The sequence below is a fragment of the Solanum verrucosum genome, unplaced genomic scaffold (assembly GCF_900185275.1).
Source record: "Solanum verrucosum unplaced genomic scaffold, falcon-dt-bn FXZP01000261.1, whole genome shotgun sequence".
Taxonomy (NCBI): Eukaryota; Viridiplantae; Streptophyta; class Magnoliopsida; order Solanales; family Solanaceae; genus Solanum; species Solanum verrucosum.
Window position 1 is genome coordinate 11,576,433 of NW_026019969.1, and position 21,789 is coordinate 11,598,221.

Consider the following 21,789-nt stretch of genomic DNA (forward strand, 5'->3'; position numbering starts at 1 on the left):
CATAATTTGGATTATAAACGGAAAAGTTGTGGAATTAGTCAAAATTTTAACTTATTGAAAATAGCTATACTTTAAAATATTTATTAAAAAGAACAATATTTTATTTATATGAAAAAGAAAAGGTATCCTAATCTAGTTCCTATTTTTTCTAATTGATACCTACGTTTTGGGTTTTAATTAAATAAACAAATCGCAAAAATCTTCCAAAAGATTTACATCACAATCCCATTGATTCAAGTAATCACATTTTAGTCATATCGCTAGTGTTAAATTAGGTCATAGACCTAACTTACATCCCAAAAGCTAGCTCAAAGAGAGGAGGATGACTCAAGCCTTATAAGGAGTCCATACATCTCATTAACCACCAATGTGAGAATTTTGTCATTCTTTAACACCCCACCTCACACAAGTGCTTAACATCTGATGTGTGACCATTTTTGATTTTGGGGGCCCCAACATTGGGTGAAATGGGCTCTGCTCCGATACCATGTTAAATTAGGTCTTAGACCTAACTCACACCCCAAAAGCTAGCTCAAAGTAACGAGGATTGCCCAAGCCTTATAAGGAATCTACCAATCTTATTAACCACCAATGTGAGACTTTTGTCATTCTTTAACAGATAGTAATAAACTAATAGTACATGACTATATTACGCGATGCAGTGATAACTTTGTTATTTAAATCGTTCGTTATTGAGATGGTGGATATGTTGTTGAAGTTGACCCAATACAGAGTGGTCATGGGTTGAAATTAATTAATTAAACATCCTAATGGTACGCTCAAAGTCTTATAAGTATTAATTTAATGGCGGCTTTCCTATTTCTGAAACACCAGTTGCATCGAAAATTTATTTTAAGGAGGCTGGCTGCGCTTAACTATATATTAGTTATGAAACTTCCACACAGGCCCAATATTTATTTATAAATTTATTTTTAAGTGGTGTTAATTAAATAATATAAAATTATCTGTAAGATAATATCTAATAAATATTGTTAATATTGACAATTTTTAAGTTGTATTGATTAAATGATTTTAAATTTTTACTCTAAAATAAATTATAATTTATTTATTCTCTTTTCACGCAAATCTAATGTAAATAGGAATATTGAGATTTCCATAATTAAAGTATTTTTCTTTATCGACTGTTGATTTTTTACTCAAAGTAATTACAAATTTTACATAAAGATTATTAATATTTAAAATAATAAAACTATAATTAAAGGATATGAATTTAAAACTAAAAGTCATAGCTAAAGTGGGTTCCACAATTTTAAAAAAAATTATACACTAATTAAATTAAAGTAGAATAAAAGGAAACAGTTTTTGAAAATAAAATTTTAAAGTCTTTCTATAAATATTGCTGAAGCAGATACGTCGACAAAGACATACCTGCTTCAACCTCAAACTCTCTCTTATATAATAAGAGAATATATATCGGCATCAGTTTAAACAATATTAAAACTTTATTTTTTATAAAAGAACAAATTAAATTACTCGATATTTGTTTAGTAGTATTATCTATGGTTAAAAATTCGTATTGACTATTGACAAGGCATAGGAAAATTTAATTATCTAATCAACTATAAAATTAATTGAGTAGAAAACACTCCTTAAGAGTGATATACTCTCACCAAGTTCTACGTTTCATCTTCTTTTAATAAGTAATAATATTATACCGCTATCTACTTTTATATTATCAAGTTATTTTTACATAATATAGCATATATTTTATTTTATTTTATTTTTAAAATTACAAATTAGAATCTTACTTGTTGATATGATATAAGTAACATGATATTGTGTAAAAAATAATTCTTACATACTTATCGCTAGAGGATCACTCCATAAAAGTGGGATTAGTAAATTATTTATAGAATAATACGTTAAAATATACGGATGGACGGTCATCTTTATATATATAAAAGTAACATGATATTGACATATTGTGTAAAAAATAATTCTTACATACTTGTCGCTAGAGGATCAATCCATAAAAGTGGGATTAGTAAATTATTTATAGAATAATACCAAAAATATCTTTTATAATACGTTAAAATATACCGATGGACGGTCATCTTTTATATATATATAACTGTTCAAATATAATGATCATGATTATTATAATAGTGTTCATCAATAAAATTGTTTTTTTAATGGCGGCTTTTGCTTAAACGAATAGTTGCATGATAGATCGAACATTTCTTTAATATAGTAACTATAACATTGTATGCTTTTCAAATATGGCTTAAAAATTATGCTAATTAATAACTAATCATTCAATTCATTTTTTTTACAACTTGCAAACTTTTTAACTCCCTATTAAAACCCATCCATACTATGCCTTTTTCTCATCAAAATCCAAAATGAAATACTCCATTTTAGTTGTTTGTTTCATTACATTTGCTATATTTCATTCATCACAAGCTCAAACTCCTCAAGAGAATTTTCTTAACGCTCACAATGCAGCTCGTAGTCAAGTTGGAGTCGGCCCTATGACTTGGGACTACGGGCTAGCAGCCTATGCCCAAAATTATGCCAATCAGAGAATTGGTGACTGTGGAATGATCCACTCTGATGGCCCTTACGGCGAAAACCTGGCCGCGGCTTTCCCCCAGCTGAACGCGGCTGGTGCCGTGAAGATGTGGGACGATGAGAAGCAATGGTACGATTATAATTCGAATACTTGTGCACCAGGAAAAGTATGTGGACATTATACTCAGGTAGTCTGGCGTGATTCAGTACGTCTTGGTTGTGCAAGGGTTCGATGCAACAGTGGGTGGGTTTTTATAACGTGCAATTATGATCCACCGGGTAATTATATAGGACGACGTCCATACGGTGATCTTGAAGATCAACAACCGGCCTTCGATTCCAAGTTGGAGCTTCCAACTGATGTGTAATTATGAGTTCAATTAATTTCATGATAAAGTCAGATCATGGATGAATAAAGCTTTAATTGTTAATTAAAGAAAATAAAATCCAGTGCTATATGTTATCTTAGTTTATTAATCAGGTTATGTATGAGTGTTTTGTTGGTTTATTTTGTTATTATGATATTCTTGTTTTAAATATTCCTGTTGGTACTTTGGGTGTATATATATACTCCCTCCGTTTTAAAAAAGAGTGATCTGGTTTGACTTGACACGTAGTTTAAGAAAATAAAGAAGATTTTTGAATCTTGTGGTCCTAAATTGCCTTAAAGTTATGTCAAATGTATAAAATTGTTCTTTAGTCTTGTGACCTTAAACATGCCACGTGAAAAACTGAAATTAAAATGTTATCAAAAAGAAAAAAAGGTCATTTTTTTTAACGAACTAAAAAGGAAAGTATGTCATTATATTTTAAACAAATGGAATATATTTTAGTCCAATCACCCAGGTTATGTCCACCCGGGTGATGTGGGGTTTGGCATTATATATATCCCTTATCTTGTATATTGATGTAAAAATAGATTATTATTTTTTTGTCCAGTCTTCGATATTCGTATGAGTTTAGTCCGGGGGACATAGGGTCAAAAATCTCCAAATAGAACAACGCAAGATTGAAGTTGAAGATCACCTCAAAATAGGGGCAATTCAAGCAAAAACTTGAAATTGTACTGTATCTTTTTCAAATGGACTGATCTTTATTAAGATTTTGCCCTTTAGGAATTGAATTCATGTCACTGGGCATAAGTTTTTTAGAAACTAAGATCATGTCAGCGAAATATTATGATATTAAAACAAATAACTTTTTATGTCTCGCAAAAAAAAAGCATGAAGAGCATAAATTAGATACGAATACAAAATAACAATAAAGCGCAATCACCTTATATTTTAAAATGTGCTAGTTTAGCCGCCGGACAGCATTTGATGGATTTTGAAATGGGGCCAAAAATGAACTCACGATATTATTATTATACGAATATTAGAGATGGTGGCCGGCGTCTTTGTAGAAGTTTACCCATTACAGGGTGGTCCTGAGTAGAAATTAATTAATGAAACACTCCGTTAACTTTTATTTGTCATATTTAAATTTGATATCATCAATTAAAAAAATTAATAATGATATACTTATTTTATCACATTATTTCTATATATATTAAGTAAAAATAATTTAGAGAACAACTAATTAATACTAAGATAAAACATGTAAAAGAATAATTATTTTTTCTTGATATGTTAAAAATGAAAAGTAAAAGTAAAAATCTATTTTTGAAACAATGAATAAGTAAAAGTGAACAAAACGAGTATATATATAATTTTTTTTTTTGAACTGCAAGATAATCCGCAATCGTTACAACATTTGCCACAACTTCTGCCCTTGGGAAAGCACTATGTGATGAATATTTTGTGCACACTGGGTAAATCTCCACTGTGTAATATCCTGTAAAACATACATAAACCGCATTAGGTAAGCCTTATGTGATAGGCTTGACTCATAAGACATTGATGGATCATTTAAACAATATTAAAACTTTTTTAAAAATAAAATAAAATAAAATTGCTCGAATATTGTTACTAGTATATCCTGTGGTTAAAATTTCTTGTTCAGAAGGCAGAACAAAATTTAATTGTCCAATCAATTATATATTCTCACCAAATCCAACGTTTCATCTTCTTTTCATTAATTATATAGTACTCCTTGTAACGGATAATAGTAATGGCAATTAGGGAGTTCAATATATATAGTGAAACATCAAAGTAAGGAAATGTTACGTTATAGATATTCCTCAAAATTAAGAGCGATTTATTTACTATAGTTTTTTTTGCTTTTCAAAACTGGCAAAAAATTGTGCCAATTAAAAGCTAGTAACCGTTCAATTAATAATTATTTTACAACTTAGCAAACTTTTAAACTCAGTATTCTTATTTCTTCCCTATTAAAACCCATGCAAGTTCTTATTAAAACTCAAAAATGAAATACTCCATTTGGGTTGCTTGTTTAATTACCTTTGCTATATTTCATTCTTCACAAGGTCAAAATTGTCCCCAAAATTATCTTATCCCTCATAATGAAGCACGTAGACAAGTTGGAGTCGGTCCTATGACATGGAATAATAGTCTAGCGGACTATGCCCAAAATTACGCCAATCAAAGAATTGGTGACTGCGGGATGATCCACTCTCAGGGTCCTTACGGCGAAAACCTAGCCGCGGCCTTCCCCGATCTCAATGCGGCTGATGCCGTGAAAATGTGGGTCGATGAGAAGCAATGGTATGATTCTAATTTGAATACGTGCGCACTAGGAGAAGTATGTGGACACTATACTCAAGTTGTCTGGCGTAATTCGGTACGTGTTGGTTGTGCCAAGGTTCAGTGCAACAACGGGTGGTATTTTATAACGTGCAACTATGATCCACCGGGTAATTATATTGGACAACGTCCTTATGATGATCCACCGGGTGATTTTATTCCGTGAGCAATATTTCTATCAATTTTTCCTAGAAATTAATCTAGTTTGATCAATTAAGGACAATTTTTTTAATGGATATTGGATAGGCTCTTAGAATGGAGAGAAACTCACCAAGAAAAAACCATATTAATCCCTTTATTATAAAAAAATGTTTTAATGGGTCAAAGTACTATACTCGTCACATCCAAAAGTTTTTTTAAAATTCTTATTATTATAATTCTTATTATTATTATTTTTTTATTATTATTAAATGGCGGCTTTTACGTTTCTGATATAAAAGTAGTTGCAAAATCACTTTATGGAGGCTGCTCTTAACTACAGCTTGATGTTTTAACAATATTAAAACTTAAAAAGGCTAAATGGTTAAAATCTTTCATAAAATATGACTTAGGTCATATTCTTTTTCCAAATTTATGTGATATTATAGTTTAAAATAAATTATAAATATTTGTGTGATCATAAATTATTTCATTTAAAATAGATAAATATTTTAAAATTAAATTAATATTAAATATAAAATATATTATTATTTTTTTATATTGATATATTGATTAAAAAAGAAAGTGGAATAACTCTCGAATATAACAGTAAAAATAAGATGGGCAGGTGAAATCTTCTGTTCCATCTACCTTTAACAAAAAAAATACTAGAAGAAATTGATACATTTATATATATATATATATATATATATATATATATATATAGCAGATAATAAAATATAGTAATGATTTAATCGAGCGGAAAAAAATGTTCGTTCAAACAATAATCATTTGGTAACGGGATAAGAAACAAATTATCTATAAGGTTGATAGCTAGGAAATAAGTTATTCAATATTAATACAACGTTTGGTTGACAATTTAAAAATTAAATTCGCATAACTAATATATTTCTAAATTATGAAGGAATCTATATATGTATTCAGTTTAGGCATGATAGAAGATGAAACAATTCATACATATTATGAAGTTAGGTATTGGACCTAACTCACTCCCTAAAAACATTCAAAGAGATGAGGATTGTCCCAGACTTATAAGGAGTCTATCCATCTCATTAACTATCAATGTGAGACTTTTGTTATTCTTTCTTTGCATAACTAATTATACCGATATAAATAAGGTATATATAAATTCACTCATAATTAACATTTGCATTGCTAGCTAGCTAATACTTAGGGTGCAATTCTAATCAGCTACCGAACGAACCTAATGGTTTTCATCGAGAATAACGAGTGGCGGCTCTTATCATTTATATAAGCGAATAGTTGTATGATGTGACATGTCATTCTCTGACTTTCACAACCTAATCTTACGGGTAATGTTTTTCAAATAATCCGATAGAGTCTGCTGACAAGTTAGCACCTTTCAATTCTTTAATATCTTCCACAAAATTGTAGACTATTCAACTCTTATTCCCTATTTAAACTAATCCAAACTATTCCTTAATTCTCACCAAAACACAAAATGGGATACTCCAATATTGCCTTAATCATTTGTTTCCTTATCTTTGCTATATTTCACTCATCACAAGCTCAAAACTCTCCCCAAGATTATCTTAACCCTCACAATGCAGCTCGTAGACAAGTTGGTGTCGGTCCTATGACATGGGACAATAGGCTAGCAGCATTTGCCCAAAATTACGCCAATCAAAGAGCTGGGGACTGCAGGATGCAACACTCTGGTGGCCCTTACGGTGAAAACCTAGCTGCCGCTTTCCCCCAGCTCAACGCGGCTGGTGCTGTGAAGATGTGGGTCGATGAGAAGCAATGGTACAATTATAATTCAAATACTTGTCAAGCGGGTAAAGTATGTGGACACTATACTCAGGTGGTGTGGCGTAACTCGGTACGTCTTGGTTGTGCTAGGGTCAGGTGCAACAACGGGTGGTATTTTATAACTTGTAATTATGATCCACCAGGTAACTGGATAGGACAACGTCCATACGGTGATCTTGAAAATCAACCGGCTTTCGATTCCAAGTTGGAACTTCCAACTGATGTCTAATTATAAGTTTACATGATCAAACACATGAATGAATAAAACGATCAAATGTTTTAAGGAAAATAAAATCCAGGATATGCTTATGTGATGTTATCTTATGTAGTGACTGGGGAAAAATGTAGTCTAAACTTATATATATGCGTGCTTTTTTGTTGGTATATCACAGTGTATATTGTATTACAGCTTTTTGTGGGCTTTATTGGATGTGTGTATGTTGTAGCTTATTCGTTTCGGCCCACATTCTGTTATTACTAATTCTCTCTTTTCTTTTAAATAATAAATACATATTACTTGATTAATTAATCATTTCATACTAGATTTCAAGTCGAATACATGAATTAGATATATGTATTTTTGATACCAAATATACTTTGAAATACAAATACATAGGGATAGAGACGAGCAAGAAAGGGAGGGGAATTAGATTTGATCATTTAGTTGATACCACTCTCTTTTTTACCACATTAATCTTTCTCCCTACTTTATTACTATTAGATAAGGGTAAAAGTAAAACCAACAATTAATTATATCTTAAATTTCTAAAATAACAATTATTTTGGATAAATTATTTTTACTAATCACGATAACTAAAATTAAGAAAGATTTTAAGACAAATATTTTTAAAGTATAACATGTGAAATACCTACTTTTATGGGTGTTTGGATTGACTTAAAAGTTGGTGAAATCTACTTTTAAGTCAGTTTTTGACTTTTGGAAGTATTTAACAAATATAAAAATAACTTAAACAAGTCAAAAATGACTTAAAATAAGTTAGGAAATGTTTGACAAGATTAAAAATAACTTAAACTTAGTTATAAATGACCCAAAAGTAGGCTTCCGGCTACTTTTTATTTTTTTGACTTAAAAGTCATTTAAGTTTGACTTTTTATTTTTTACCTAAAAGTTATTTTTTAAAGCCAATCCAACATAGGCTCTAACTCTTTGCCCATTTTCTTCTTTCCTTCTTCTAAATTCTGGGTTTGAGTCAATTTTATGATAATATATATTAGGGTAAACTATATAAATGTGCCACAAAATAATTACAACTTCATAGTTCAATTCAAACTAATCCAGCAAATACCCATAATAAAAAATAAAGGGAAAATTGTATGAAATAACAAACTATTAATTAAAATTAAATGCTATAGCCATATTTTCTTTTATTTGTAATTCGTAGCAAACATTTTGTGTATTTTGTCATTCCATTTGTATACCGAAATATACAAATAGAGGACCCATTTGTATACCAAAATATATACAAATGCATGACCCATTTGTATACCAAAATATACAAATAGACCGAAATATACAAATGCAAGATTTGTATTCCAAAATATACAAATGCATGACCTATTTGTATACCGAAATATACAAATAGACCAAAATATACAAATGCAGGACCCATTTGTATACATAAATATTCAAATAGACTCAAATACATAATTTTTATGTATATGTATACCGAAATATACAGATTAATAGTAATAACAAATATAAAGTTTGCTATGGAGCGCAATTATACAAACTATAACTATAACATACAAATATATTTTTTATGTTTGTTAAACCTAAAATTTACTCGAAATAAATTACAATCCATACCGCCACTTTAGTTTAGGCCGAATATACTCCCTCTTTGGTTTAGGCCAAATGTCTGCGGTTTCCTTTAAATTTAGGCGTAATTTTACCCTAACCTCTTAAAATTTAGGCCCAATCTTTCCCAACCCAAAACTTTTGTCTTATTATTAATTATTTTTGTATTTTTTTTCTCATTTATTGTTTGTCTTATCATTAATTACTTTCGTTATTTCTCATTAATTATTTTATTTTCTCTTTTATTTTTTTTCTCATTTATTTTTTTTATTCTTTTTTCCATATTATCCTTTATTAGAGATACTCTTGGGTAATATTTTTTTATTTCTTTCTTCCCTTTTTTGGGTTAGTTTATCGTCTTTTTATTTTTTTTTCTTTCTATATTTTTACCTTTTTTAAGGAAATAAAATAAATTACTTTTGTTCTTTTCTTATTTATTATTTTTATTTACTCTTTTATTCTTTTTATTCTTTTCTCATTTATTATTTTTATTCTTTTTTTCATATTATCCTTTATTCTCTTGATTTCTCCTTAGGAATATCAAATGCGAATTGTTCGCAAAATTCTCCTAATTGTTGTCTTTCATTTAGACGATGTTTCTTGATTTGTTGATTCAACAGTTTTACAGATAGTACTGTACATCAACATTCTATGGACATTTGTATAAATCTATCTATCAATATAACCATCTATGTTCCATTCATAGATCTCCTTGCCATTATAACTATTAGTTATAATATTATCCTTTTATTAGAGATACCATTTGATAATATTTTATTATTTATTTTCCTTAATATATAGTACAAATATTTTGGCCAGCACATTATTCTTTATCCATTTTATGTACATTAAGCGATACATGAAGTAACTCCTGTATATGAGTAAAAGTAATATCGACGTGCAAGTGAAATAATATTGTGTTCCATCTACTTTCGATTAAAAAAAATAGGACATCCATCAAAGATAATGAGAAATAGTATATTTTTTTTATCATGATAATGCAATGTATTTTACTTTTTAAACCGTTGAAAAAAAATAACATCTTTTTTTTAATAAGAAATAACTTATCTTCGAAAAGTTTCTTTTATCCTTAATAAAATAATTTATAGTCGCGTAAGTGATAAAAAAAGGTTTATTGTTTTTGTTAAATTTATGGTAATGACTCGAGGCGGCTCTTATCATTTAGAAATGATAGTTGTATGATGTGACATGCTATTCTTAGACTTTCACAACCTCTAATTAATTTCATTTGTTTTTCAAATAATTCGACAGAGTCTGCTAACAAGTTTTATATAATCTTTCAATTCTCTAATTTCTTCCACAAAATTGCAGACTATTCAACTCTTATTCCCTATTTAAACCCATCCAACTATTCTTTGATTCTCACCAAAACACAAAATGGAATCCTTAATTATTTGTTTCCTTACCTTTGCTTTATTATTTCACTCATCAAAAGCTCAAAACTCTCCCCAGGATTATCTTAACCCTCACAATGAAGCTCGAAGACAAGTTGGTGTCGGTCCTATGACATGGGACAATAGGCTAGCAGCCTTTGCCCAAAATTATGCCAATCAAAGAATTGGGGACTGTAGGATGCAACACTCTGGTGGCCCTTACGGTGAAAACCTAGCTGCCGGTTTCCCCCAGCTCAACGCGGCTGGTGCAGTGAAGATGTGGGTGGACGAGAAGCAATGGTACGATTATAATTCGAATTCTTGTCAACCTGATAAAGTATGTGGCCACTATACTCAAGTAGTCTGGCGTAACTCAGTACGCCTTGGTTGTGCTAGGGTCCGGTGCAATAACGGGTGGGATTTTATAACTTGCAATTATGATCCACCAGGTAACTGGAACGGTGAACGTCCTTTCGGTGATCTTGAAGAGCAACCAGACTTTGATTCCAAATTGGAACTTCCAACTGATGATCATGAATAAATTAATTAACTGGAGTTTAGGTGAAAATATGGGTCGATCGTTTGAATAATTGCTTTGTTGGTTTATTTTTACTGCTCTTCTTGTTTTACAATTTGGTGTTACGTGTGTGGTGTACGTGTGCACCTGTTTAACTGAATAAATAAAATTTGGAAAGTTGATGAGTAACTATAAATTATAATTCTAGACTCAAAGAGTTATATTGTACTTTGCTTAATTAAGATAATTACTACTATAGTCTATACTTACACAAGTTTAATTATTTACTGATTTTTTTACTTTATTTTATAAAATTAATTAGCATTTTAGGCAAGTTACAACATACAACTAAAACTTGACAAGCTGAACTTTGTGGATAAGTTTACTTACCTTAACTTGTGTGCAGGATATAAGTACAAAATAAAACGTAATGATATAATGATAAAATAAGTTATCTCATATAATATGATGGAATAACTATATCTTCATTCATGTGATAATTTTGTTTATCTCATATTCATACCAAACGTCCTCGAAGAGTGTTATTTCGACTAGTTGATAACAAAGGCGTATCTAGCTAGAGGGGGTTTCATGGGTTCACGTGAATCCATTCTCTCCTCTCTAGATTATATATAGTAGTATTATATTTTTTAAAAAAATATTTAAATATAAAGGTGTGAACCCACGTTAAAAGTAGCATATAATAATATGATGATGATTGGGTGCACCTCTCTAAGTAAAGATAGAAATTTAAATCTTATATCTATCTTATTTTTGTTAGTAACACCCCTCCAAGTGGTTATCGGTAACACTTTTGGCGTTTCAATCAATTTTTCTTTTGTTTGTTTTATTTAATCTTTCAAAATTTTCAACTGTGTAACATTGAAAATTCCTAAAAAAAATTACCACAGTCAAATTTTTATATAATTAAATCAAATGTGTATATTAAAATTTAAAACTACTAGTATTATTTATGTTGAATCTATAAATTTTAAAATTTAACGGTTCAATGTTAAGAATGTAAAGGTCAAACCAATCAAATTTATATCTTAGAAACATATTTTTGTAATAATGCACCATCCTTCTGAAATCCTGGATATGCCTCCCTATAAGCGTTATTCTAACAAGGGAGTTTGCCAAAAAAATTGTTTTTCATAAAGGGAATTCAACAAGTTTTATATATGCAGTAAATTATTTTATGGCAAAGGCCAAAGGGTCCACATATCCTCCTAATTTGAGTACTAAAGTCATTGAAATTGTCAATGTAACTAACGTCTGAAATGATCTTTGAAATTTTAAATAAAATGGGATAGTATTAAAAAAGAAACAAAATAAAACTATTAATCAATTTGCTAGTGGTGGATAATATATAACACAGTTGATGTATAACTATATATAAAAACAGACAAGATGTATGATACATCGAACGTTGTAGTTAATCGAGTAATTAACGCCAATTCAAATTCATTTGTCTAAACTTAAGCAATACGTGATTGCTTCTTTTGGTAAAGGTGTTATATATATAACCCAAGTAATTATCTAGTTGCATTATATTCCACTTATTTATGAGTTTAACTTCCTAGTATATATTAATGACAACTTAATAATTACGATCAAGTTATTAGAAATTAGTCAATGATCACTACAATAAAATAACTTTCAGCGGCAATAAATATATACACATTAATAGCTAAAACTTTTACCGGTATTAGTTAATTGTCATTATCATTAGATCCAATGTCGCTATAGGCTTTAGGGATACTTACAAAGATACTAATTGCTACTAAAAACCTATTTCCCTCTATATCCGAAGCTCAAAATTCTCCCCAAAATTATCTTAACGCTGACAATGCAGCTTGTAAACAAGTTGGTGTCGGCCCTATGACATGGGACAACAGACTAGCTGCCTATGCTCAAAATTATGCCAATCAAAGAATTGGGGACTGCAGGCTGCAGCAGTCAGGTGGCCCCTACGGCGAAAACCTAGCCTCCACTTTCCCCAGCTCAATGCGGGTGGTGCAGTGAAGACGTGGGTCGATGAGAAGCTATGGTACAATTATATTTTGAATATTTGTGTATCGGGACAAGTATGTAGATACTATACTCAAGTAGTATGGCGTAATTCAGTACCTCTTGGTTGTGCTAGGGTTAGATGCAACAATGCGTGGTATTTTATAACTTGCAATTATGATCCACCAGGTAATTGGAAGGGTCAACGTCCTTACGGTGATCATGAATAACAACCAGACTTTGATTCCAAATTGGAACTTCCAACTGAATAAATTACATTTCGTTACTAATTTACCAATACATTTATATTTGGGTGGTAAATTTAGTAACACAATCTTGCCGTTGCTAAATGTTTGGTTAGTAATTCATTGGTAATATGTTAATAAATTATATATACAATTTTTTGTCATATTTACCAATTGATATATACTTCGTTGGTAATATTACCAACAAAAGGTGTGCGATAGTAATATTTCAGTTGGTAATTCATTGATAGAATGTTGCTAAATTTGGCGCCATTTTTTCCCGCCGTATTTACTAGGGGTGTGCACTATTTAGATTAAACCGAATAACCAAACCAATCAAACCAAATTTTATTTGGATTGTTTTTTTGGTTTTTTGGTTTTTCTGATTGGTTTTGGATTAATAAATTACTTTGTTTGGTTTTTTGGTTTGGTTTTGGATTTTAAAAAATAAAAACCGAAAACCAAATTTTATCTCTCTCATATATATATATTTATATAATGTTTAGGCTTAGAATTAAGTTGGAGTTAACCACTTTTGTCCCTTTTTGGTTATTGCCTTTCATGATGATTACGGTTATATTTTATGTTTGAATTACATCTATAATAGGTATACTTATAAGTATTGTATTTTAAGTTTTACTTATGATTTATATTAGAAAGTATATTTAAGGGATTAAATATTATTACTTTGGTTATATATGTTATTAATTATTGACATAACCGAATAACCAAACCGAAAAAAGCCGAACCGAATAGAGGAAAACCAAACCAAACCAAATTTATTTTGGATCGGATTGAGTTACACTTTTACAAAACTAAAAACCGAAAATCCAAACTGAATAGTGTAAAACCAAATCGAAAAACCAAATGCACACTCCTAGTATTTACCAACTAAAATACTTAGTAAGATTTTGGTTGGTAATCTATTAGAATTTCGTTGTTAAGTTTTAAAATATAATTCAGTTAGAAATATGTTGGTAATTTGTTAGTAAAATACTAACTAACTTAAGTTGTTAGTAAAATCTGTTGGTAATTTGGGTTTTTTTTGTAGTGACATGTTTAGCAGTATTTAAGCTATTACCGTTAATTAAATGTCTCTAAAAATCATTTTTGATGTAGTGAATAAGCATTTTTTTAATAGTGAGTATAAAGTATAAGCTGATCGATAACCTACAAAACATGGTATATTACCTATTACAACATGTAAAATTATACGAATAGTATTTAAATCTTTTACATTTATGTGTACATATAATTTAAATCCTTATTTAAATAAGGACAAATGATCCAAATACACATGTTATTTTATCATAATCTCTAAAATTCTCTACCATTTAAAAAAATTCAAAAATCCCCTCTCGGATACATCACTAATTTCCTCTCGCTAATACATCCTTATCTCTCTCGGATACATCCTTCCCCTCTCTATACATTCCTTCCCTCTCAGATACATCCCTCTCCTATATATGTATTCGGAGAGGATACATTCCTCCCCTATGTATCCGGATGTCCTATCCCCTCTCTGATATATCTCTCCCCTCTCAGATACATCCCTCGCCTATGCATCTGGAAGTCTACTAATGTATCCGGAAATCGTGTGATGTATCCGAAATTCATAAATTTTAAGAAATTTTTGTAATTTGTAAAAAGAAAAGAAAAATAATGTAGTAAGCTCTTACCACTATGAGATTTATGTAAATTATACAAAATAAATATCTACCAGTACTATACGAATATCTTAAGGTTAATGCATTTACAAGGGAGATGTATAAAAGTTGCTTTAAAATGCTCAACTTCTTTCCACTTTGCACATGCAAAATTCCTAATTTCACGAAGCAAAATACTCACATTTTGCACCTATAAATATCCAACATATCCAATTCCTTCTCATCACCTCTTCAAATGAAAAATGGCATTATTCAAAGGTTCTAATGTTGTAATTTGTTTCATTATTTTGGCCTTTGTTTTACCTTATTGTGATGGCCAAAATTCCCAAACAGACTATCTCTACACTCATAATTCAGCTCGATCTCAAGTAACTGGTGTTAGTGCAATAACATGGAACACAACTATTGAAGCTTATGCACAAAATTATGCGAATCAAAGAATTAATGATTGCAATCTTGTCCACTCCAATGGTCCTTACGGAGAAAATATTGCTAAGGGGAGTGGTTCTTTCACCGGCACTGCTGCTGTTGACTTGTGGGTGGCTGAGAAACTGTACTACGACTACACTAGTAATAGTTGCACCGGTGTACATGAATGTCGACATTATACTCAAGTTATCTGGAAAAACTCGATTCAACTTGGTTGTGCTCGAGTTCAGTGTACCAATAATAACTGGTGGTTTGTTATATGCAACTATAATCCTCCAGGCAATTACATTGGTCAACGCCCATACTAATTATTTTGACTAATATCAAGTTTTATAATCAAATAAGAAAATTAGTATATGAACAATAAGCTACCTACTTTATAGAGGTTTTTATGATCTCTATATATACGTGTGTTGCATTTTAGCTTCGTTTTGTACCAATAAATTACAAGAATTATTTTCTTGTACATGTTGTTTGAGTTCATTGTTTTATGTATGACATATTTGGTCATTCCGTTAAAGGATGACCAGTTGAATCAAAAAATAATTTTCAGTTTAGATTATATATATTGTACAATGTAAGAAATCTTTACCATCATTATGTTATTTTAAATTTTATAATGAAATATAATTTTTGCAATTATAAATCTCATATTTTTTTAAAAAAACTTCTAGGTGACTATTTTCTGACAGATCTGATACCCTAACTTTATACTCTACTTTAATGTATGACGTAAAGCCGATTTTAAAAAAATGGAAAATCATTTTCACACTCCAATTTTGTTTTAAAAAAATCAACCCTCCCCCTCCCCGCCCAAAACCCTTTATCCTAAAATCACCCCCCCTCCCCCCTACAAACCCTTTATCCTATGCAATATCTATTTTACACTTGCCATTTTCAACAATTAATCTAGTATCTTTTTATATTGTATATAATATTTATGTTCTTAATTTAGGTATTTATATTATCGTGCTTCTGACCATGTGTTTATTAATAATTTGTTGAACAAATTATTGTACAAAATAAAAAAAAAAAAAGGATTAAACTGTTAAGTTGGATATATAATACATCTGCATAAGTTTCCCATAACTTTAGGGCGGCTTTTACATTTCTGAAGAGAAAAAAAAAAAGTAGTTGCAACATCACTTTATGAGGCTTAACTTTAGATTAGTGTTTAAACAAAATGGCTAGTGGTAGTATTCATGGTCAAAAATAGTGGTATTAATTTTTTTTTATTTCCATTCGGTGTCTGGAGTCTACATTGAAGCTCCGACTGAATTCGAATCGCGCTCTGCAGGGCTCATTCGAGGGTGGAACTCCCAACATAATTTTCTCATAATCATAATATATTTAATTTAAAAGATTAAACAGTTATTTCTAGAAATACTTTTAATCCTTAATTTAAAAGGCACCTCAATATAGCATCTCAGGTTAGCATAATCCAGAGAAAGGGCCACAAAATTAAAGTCAAGTTCATATATAGAAATTAAAATAACTCCTTGTTGGTTCGCTGTCGTTTTTTCTGTTTTCATGTTTTAACTATAACATACATCTTCTCCCTGGATATCAGTCCCCTTCAATTTATTTGTTTTACTTTTTTTTTTTAATTTGTTTTAAAATATATTATATTTTTCATTTTTTTTATAATTTGATTTTCAAAAGTACTTTTAAAAAATGACAATTCAAACACAATCTATTTATCAAAAGCATTTTTCAAATGAATTAGCCAAACACAAATTATTATTTTTCAAAACTACTTTTCTGAAAAGTTATTTAAAAAAGGTACTTCTAAAAATAAGCAATTTTTAGCACAATGTCAAACAGGTTCTAAGATCAGAAGATTAAATTATGACAGTTTGATACATTTTACGTATCTTTAACTTAAGACTACAAAATTCAAAATTAATCTTTTTTACTTTTTAAACATTGGATCAAATTAAAATCAGATAAATAAATTAAAATAAGAAAATAGCTAACGTGTATGACTTTTGTGAAAATTATTTTTTTACTAATAAAACAGAAAAGTGTACTAATTTAATACGTACTGTTGTTGAAGGAATTAACCAAATGACCAGTGGTACCTCTCATCACTTAAAAACAAGTAGTTGCATGATGTGGCATGCCATTCTTTTACTTTCACAACCTAAATCTTATATTTCCCCATATTTTAGTTTTTGATATTTGTATTGATGTTTGATTAAATACGAATTAAAAATTTTATTTAAGGATTTATAGTACTAGCTTCCTAGTAAATTTTGACTTTGAACCCGATAAAATTCTAACTCAAGACTCTAGTTGAAGATGAAGAATTACTTACTATGACTCTTATCGCTTTACCGAATAATTAATCTCATATGATTTTCAAATAACCCAATAGAGTCTACTAACAAGTAACTTTTCAATTCTTTATTTAAATTTTCTACCATAAATTGCAGACTATTCAACTCTTGTTCCCTATTTAAACCAACCCAAACTATTCCTTAATTCTCACCAAAACACAAAAATGGGATACTCCAATATGACCTTATTAATTGTTTGTTGCATTACCTTTGCTATATTTCCCTCTATATCCCAAGCTCAAAATTCTCCCCAAGATTATCTTAACGCTCATAATGCAGCTCGTAGACAAGTTGGTGTCGGCCCTATGACATGGGACAACAGGCTAGCTGCCTATGCCCAAAATTATGCTAATCAAAGAATGGGGGACTGCAGGATGCAACATTCAAGTGGGCCCTATGGCGAAAACCTAGCCGCGGCTTTCCCCGCACTCAACGCGGGTGGTGCCGTGAAGATGTGGGTCGATGAGAAGCAATGGTACCATTATAATTCAAATACTTGTCAACCTGGTAAAGTATGTGGACACTATACTCAAGTAGTATGGCGTAATTCAGTACGTCTTGGTTGTGCAAGGGTTAGATGCAACAATGGATGGTATTTTATAACTTGCAATTATGATCCACCAGGTAATTGGAATGGTCAACGTCCTTACGGTGATCATGAATAACAACCAGACTTTGATTCCAAATTGGAACTTCCAACTGAATAAATTAAGCTTCATGTATTAATTAAGGAAAATAAATCCAGTAGCACTATGCTATGCATGCATTAACTGGAGTTTATAAATGAAAATATGGATCTAAATTGATATCCATATGGATCGTTTAAATATTTGCTTCTTACTTTAATTAATTTTATTGTTAATCTTTTTTACAGAATGTTGTTATATTGAGTGCACCGTGTACGTGTACGTGTACGTTTGTTTGATTGAATAAATAAAATGTGTATAGTTGATGAGTAAACTGTGTTATAAACCATACTTATAGAGACATAATTAATTGCCACATAATCCCCTTTTGAACGTTTCTCAAGAAAATCAAGTTTTTTTAATCTTTATTTTTTTACTAATTAATTACCTCTATCTCTCTTCAGTGAGTATACACCCTATTTTAATTTTTTTTAAATGAGCTAATTTTATTGATATTGAACAATATTCACTTGTTTGATACATCTTCAAATTTATAATTTCTATATATCAATATGTATCAGTATTGGTTACTTTCAAGAACACGTACTATAAGAGGTAAAATGGGATAAAATTAAGTAATTTCATCTTAATTTTATAAAATGACAAGTACTCCATTTTATTTGTTATGTGTATCTTTTGCACGCTCTTTAGAAACATTAACTAAAAAGCTAATTAAATTGATTATATACATTAACCTTATTTATTTCTTGATCCGATCAATTTGATACCACACTTTTTTTACCATATTAATCTCTCACCATATTTATTAAGTAAGGGTTAAAGTGAAAACTAACAATAAATTATATCTTAAATTATTAAAATAACAACTATTTTTGACCAAATTATTTTACTAATCACTACAACTAAAATGGATAGAATTAAGAAACTATTTTAAGACAATTTTTTTTATAAAAGTGTAACATGTAAAATACTCCCCACTACACAACAACTTGTGCCATGTGTGCACATCGATAAATATTTATCCCTTACCACTAAGTCATCATCAATTTTGTTAAGAGGTTCACAAGTTAATTTACATATAAATATTTATTTAATTTTCTAATATAAATACATAATCTACGAAAAAGCTATTGAATTCATCAAAACCCCTACTTTAACTCTGCGCCCTTGTGTGTAGAGTTTTATTTGTCTAGCTTGTTGATAAAGCAGTGATGGACTTAAAAATTCAAACAAAGGGATTTGTTAAAAGTTCTACTATTATAAAGGAGGTCCTGTTGACACCCAATTTTGGACCTCCACAATATATATTAATTATCGAGCTTCTTCAATTTCAAACGATTTAAAATAATTAGTTTTATAAAAGTAATAATAATAATATAGTTTGCAAGTTATTTTAACTAGTTTTGTCACTTTTATAATTTTTAGATAGTATATTTGTTTTACGTAATTATGTGTATAATTAGTGTTTCTTAAATATTTGAAAATCGTCTCAAAGTGATTTTAAATTTTAGTAAGTATTTTGTTAAATTAGTTTAGTTTAAATTATGGTTATAATTTTGAATCATTAATTTACAATTAAGTTAATTATTTTATTTCGTTAAGATCAAGAAACTCGTTAATTAATTAACGTTAATATATTTTATTTAAATTCTAGCCGGATTCACTAAATCAACTCAATTCGGTTATGTTTTAAATTTCATATGACCATAATTGTAATTTATTTAGTCATCTTGTTTTACCCAATTTCCAACCCAACAACCCATTTTCTCATAACCCAATATCCAGCCCACTTTATTTTTTAACAATCCAAACATACAATACACAGCCAACAACATTAGCAAACAGTATGCTCATTCTTCTTCTTCCTTGCAAGCAGAAACCCAGGAGCAGCAGCCCCGACCCAACACCACTAACCCAATACACATACAATACAGCCATACAGTACCAAAACAGCCCCCTGCCAGCGTCTTCCTCTTCCCTAGACGCAAACCCAAAAACGTCAAAGCAATAACAGTCCGAAACGTCAACAAACAGCAGCTCCCACAGCTTTCTCTGCAACAACCACCCACTTTGACATCTTCATCCGGATATCTTGGGATTTTGGGAGAAATCTCACACAAACGAAGAGCTTTCCCATTCCTTGGAGGAAAAAATTTGAAATTGGGATCGAACTCGAATTCCAATTTTACCCTTTTCCCCCAAAAAAAAGTCTGAACCCCTATCCCCTTTCTATAAATACTATCTTCTTGTTCTTGATTAAAGGGGGGGAGAAAAATTTTTCTGGAACAAATTGACTTTACGCTTGAGAAATTTTGAATGCATTTTTAATTCTAGGTTCTAAAAGGGTCTTCGGCTAAAATTGGTTTGATATTTTGATTTTATCGCTCGAGGTTTGAAGTCGGTGTTGAGGTTGTTCTTTGGCTCGTATTGGTCTCAGTCCGCTGCCCTGAGAAAGGTATCATCGCTTCCTTCTGTATTTCGTTTTCAATGTAGTGTCTTATGTGTATTCGGTACCTGTTTTTCTTGTGTGTCTTTGGACAACAAGCTCGAATTCAGAATTAATAAGCTTTGCTTGTGACTCATGTCGGCTATGTTGTCTACATCTATACACTCTGAATATGTTGGCTATGTTGTTTTGTCCCCTCTACTATTCCCCTGCACTCCTAGCTGGTCCTTTAGTTTAGTCGTCAAGCCGCTCTACTCGTCTTGTTTCATTTTCTAACCACCGTAAATCTGTAACTTTGGTTTAATCCTCGACGTCTTGCCCTTCTTTCTTTCACCACAAGTTGATTGAATGAATCAAGACGTCAATATTTCTAGTTCGTTGGACGTCTTTACATTTGCCATTTTGGATGCTTTGGTTGATTGTCTTAACACTTTGATTTGGAATGTTGCTTTTGTCAAGATTCATATTTGGTTGAGTCTTATTTCGGAAAGTTTATAGCTTTAAAGGTTGAGTTCTAATTCATTCTTGTTTGCCTTTAAATGTATGACTCGGTACCGTGAAAACTATGCGGAAGTTTACTATAGTTGCTTGTATACACATGCCTGCTCTCTTCCTTTATTTGAAAGTTCTAAAAAATGATAAAGATCTCTTTTTATTCATATCTGAAGGTCTGCACAACAGTAGTATTTTTGTTAATTTGGGTTATTGATTGGTTCATATCCAAGGGCTTAAGTTCATTTTGTTAATATATGGGTTTGTTTTTCCTTTGCTTAGTTTCATATTATATTTAAAAAGTCTTAAGGACACCAACTCCGATAGATTATTCCTTCCTTGATCGATAGTTGTTTCTTTATGGCTATTGCTAGTTTAATAGCTTAGTTATAATCATCGTCCGGCATTTTGCCTCATCGTGTGAGGTTAGTTCAATTTAAAAAAAAAAAAAAACGGATTTTTCTTAAAGGTCATATGCATTTTTTGTTTGTCTTTGGTAATACATGTAATGAACTATTCACCTATATTTTTGCTCTATTTTTCCTTTCTGTACTCTTTTTTCTTCTTCTTATCATATAAATGTAGATATAGTTTGGCACTAATTTCCATCTTTGTTTT

At 30.3% G+C, this 21,789-nt stretch overlaps 6 protein-coding genes and 1 pseudogene across 6 annotated transcripts; all 7 read left to right on the forward strand.

Annotated features, from left to right (window-relative positions):
- The first annotated feature begins 2,363 nt into the window (after positions 1–2,363).
- Positions 2,364–3,000, forward strand: LOC125815664 (pathogenesis-related protein 1A1). The gene has a single exon (XM_049495193.1). It carries the CDS (start codon positions 2,364–2,366, stop codon positions 2,898–2,900), a length of 537 nt encoding a protein of 178 aa, XP_049351150.1. The 3' UTR covers positions 2,901–3,000.
- Positions 3,001–4,893: 1,893 nt separating this feature from the next.
- On the forward strand, positions 4,894–5,400 carry LOC125815041 (basic form of pathogenesis-related protein 1-like). Its single transcript, XM_049494447.1, has one exon. It carries the CDS (start codon positions 4,897–4,899, stop codon positions 5,398–5,400), a length of 504 nt encoding a protein of 167 aa, XP_049350404.1. The 5' UTR covers positions 4,894–4,896.
- A 1,350-nt stretch (positions 5,401–6,750) lies between these two features.
- On the forward strand, positions 6,751–7,550 carry LOC125815663 (basic form of pathogenesis-related protein 1-like). The gene has a single exon (XM_049495192.1). The coding sequence runs from the start codon at positions 6,856–6,858 to the stop codon at positions 7,393–7,395; it is 540 nt and encodes a 179-aa protein (XP_049351149.1). The 5' UTR covers positions 6,751–6,855; the 3' UTR covers positions 7,396–7,550.
- A 2,833-nt stretch (positions 7,551–10,383) lies between these two features.
- On the forward strand, positions 10,384–11,091 carry LOC125815043 (basic form of pathogenesis-related protein 1-like). Its single transcript, XM_049494448.1, has one exon. The coding sequence runs from the start codon at positions 10,384–10,386 to the stop codon at positions 10,918–10,920; it is 537 nt and encodes a 178-aa protein (XP_049350405.1). The 3' UTR covers positions 10,921–11,091.
- Positions 11,092–11,967: 876 nt separating this feature from the next.
- On the forward strand, positions 11,968–13,178 carry LOC125815044 (basic form of pathogenesis-related protein 1-like; annotated as a pseudogene).
- A 1,882-nt stretch (positions 13,179–15,060) lies between these two features.
- On the forward strand, positions 15,061–15,555 carry LOC125815667 (pathogenesis-related leaf protein 6-like). Its single transcript, XM_049495197.1, has one exon. It carries the CDS (start codon positions 15,061–15,063, stop codon positions 15,553–15,555), a length of 495 nt encoding a protein of 164 aa, XP_049351154.1.
- A 2,195-nt stretch (positions 15,556–17,750) lies between these two features.
- Positions 17,751–18,251, forward strand: LOC125815665 (basic form of pathogenesis-related protein 1-like). Its single transcript, XM_049495195.1, has one exon. The coding sequence runs from the start codon at positions 17,751–17,753 to the stop codon at positions 18,249–18,251; it is 501 nt and encodes a 166-aa protein (XP_049351152.1).
- Positions 18,252–21,789: the final 3,538 nt, after the last annotated feature.